At 39.3% G+C, this 1,555-nt stretch overlaps 1 protein-coding gene across 1 annotated transcript in view; it reads right to left on the bottom strand.

Moving 5' to 3' along the window:
• Positions 1-930: 930 nt before the first annotated feature.
• LOC113455841 (trypsin-like) overlaps positions 931-1,555 on the bottom strand; it is a 23,663-nt gene continuing 23,038 nt past the window's right edge. Inside the window, exons 4-5 of the mRNA XM_026778474.1 lie at positions 1,402-1,538; positions 931-1,128 (exon numbers count right to left, since the gene is read on the bottom strand). Coding sequence (XP_026634275.1) covers positions 979-1,128; positions 1,402-1,538 — 287 coding nt within the window. The 3' untranslated portion in view covers positions 931-978. The remainder of the gene's footprint in view (positions 1,129-1,401; positions 1,539-1,555) is intronic.

Below are 1,555 nucleotides of genomic sequence, written 5' to 3'. Positions count from 1 at the left end.
AACTTCAAAAAATAAATTTTAAGTTATAGATAGCATGTTGAGAAATGATTGAGCTTGCTCAAGGTTATATCTAGTGATAAAGACACAAAAGCAAGTGATAATTTGGGTGTGTTTTGCCTGAGTTGAGATTCTTTGCCATGATGTTTCACAGCAGCTAGGCAGACAATGTGCATGCTGTACCAAGTCCTCGTGGTTAGCAGAAATGCTACAGGAGCAAATGCAGTGCAGGGCAGTGAGCACAAGGGAGAAGAGACAATCCCCAAGTTCATCATCTGATTGGAGAAGGGTGCTGTATGACAATGCCCTCTGTGCATTTGTTGTCTAGCTTTGCCACTCTATAGAGAGAACAACCTAAATGTTGGAATGTTTATGTAGATCTCAGACTGCTGCATACATATTCTCTTATCATGGATAAGTAGAAGGAAATGTTATAGGCATATGTCTTCATATAGACAATAGAGATGGGAGAAGCTATTCCTGTGGGCACATACACAAGTCCTACATATTTTCTGTGAGGAAAAAATGTATTCACACTAATCAATGTGTGTAAGAATCTTAGTACCTATGATGATAAATCAGGACTCATTGCAACCAAATATGAAAACTCTTGTTTAAAGTACATGATATTTGGTGGTAACGATGAATGTATTCATGAAAGTGTTCATTCAAAACCATACATAAATGTAAAATAATTAAGACATTTTATCATCTATATTCTGATATATGACTTTCTAAAAGAAAACCAAAACCTCTGTTCCTTCTACCATTTAATATTAGATTTTTTTCAACTGCTGTTGACCTACAATTTCATGTAATATTTTTGGAGGTGTGTGATGCTCTCCATATCTCAAGGATAGATAAATATATCCTCAAATGGGTGTGTATTTCTCATAGAAAAGAGTATAAAGTGATCAGACCAAGACAGAAAGTAAGGAATTCAGTTTATTGACATAGTGATTTCAGAGGGATGAAGGATTCTTAGTTGGCAGCAATGGTGTTCTTAATCCAAGTAACATAGTTGCAGACCTTGGTGTAAACACCAGGGAGATTCTTCTGGGCACAGCCATAGCCCCAGGAGACAATGCCCTGGAGCTGTCCATTGCAGACCACAGGGCCACCAGAATCACCCTAGGATAGAGGAATAAAGTGTTTAAAGAAGGGGCAAAGGGGCATATAAAATAGACTACATTCACTCTGACCTGAAGATACAATTCTAGCCTCCCTGGATCTTCATTTTATATCCAATCCCCTATTCTCACTAATGTGCTGAAATGATATCCGGAATAGACCTCCTCCCTTTTCCATGGAACCACAAGAGGAAACTTCCTAACCCACTCATTAGGCCAATCCACTCCCACTCCTGGGAAAACAAGATATTATTATGAGACGGGAGCCAATTACCTGGCAGGAATCTTTGCCTCCCTCCAGGTAGCCAACACAAATCATGTTACTGGTTATCTGTCCAGGGTAGGCAGATTGACAGGCAGACTGAGACAGTATTGGGGCATTCAGGCACTGGAGCAGGTCTGGGTTGTTCACTTTAAATAAAAGAGAA

This window comes from Microtus ochrogaster, unplaced genomic scaffold, assembly GCF_000317375.1.
Source record: "Microtus ochrogaster isolate Prairie Vole_2 unplaced genomic scaffold, MicOch1.0 UNK173, whole genome shotgun sequence".
In the NCBI taxonomy this organism is placed as follows: Eukaryota; Metazoa; Chordata; class Mammalia; order Rodentia; family Cricetidae; genus Microtus; species Microtus ochrogaster.
Note: the sequence above shows the minus strand (reverse complement) of the source record. Positions and strands in the feature narration are given on the sequence as shown.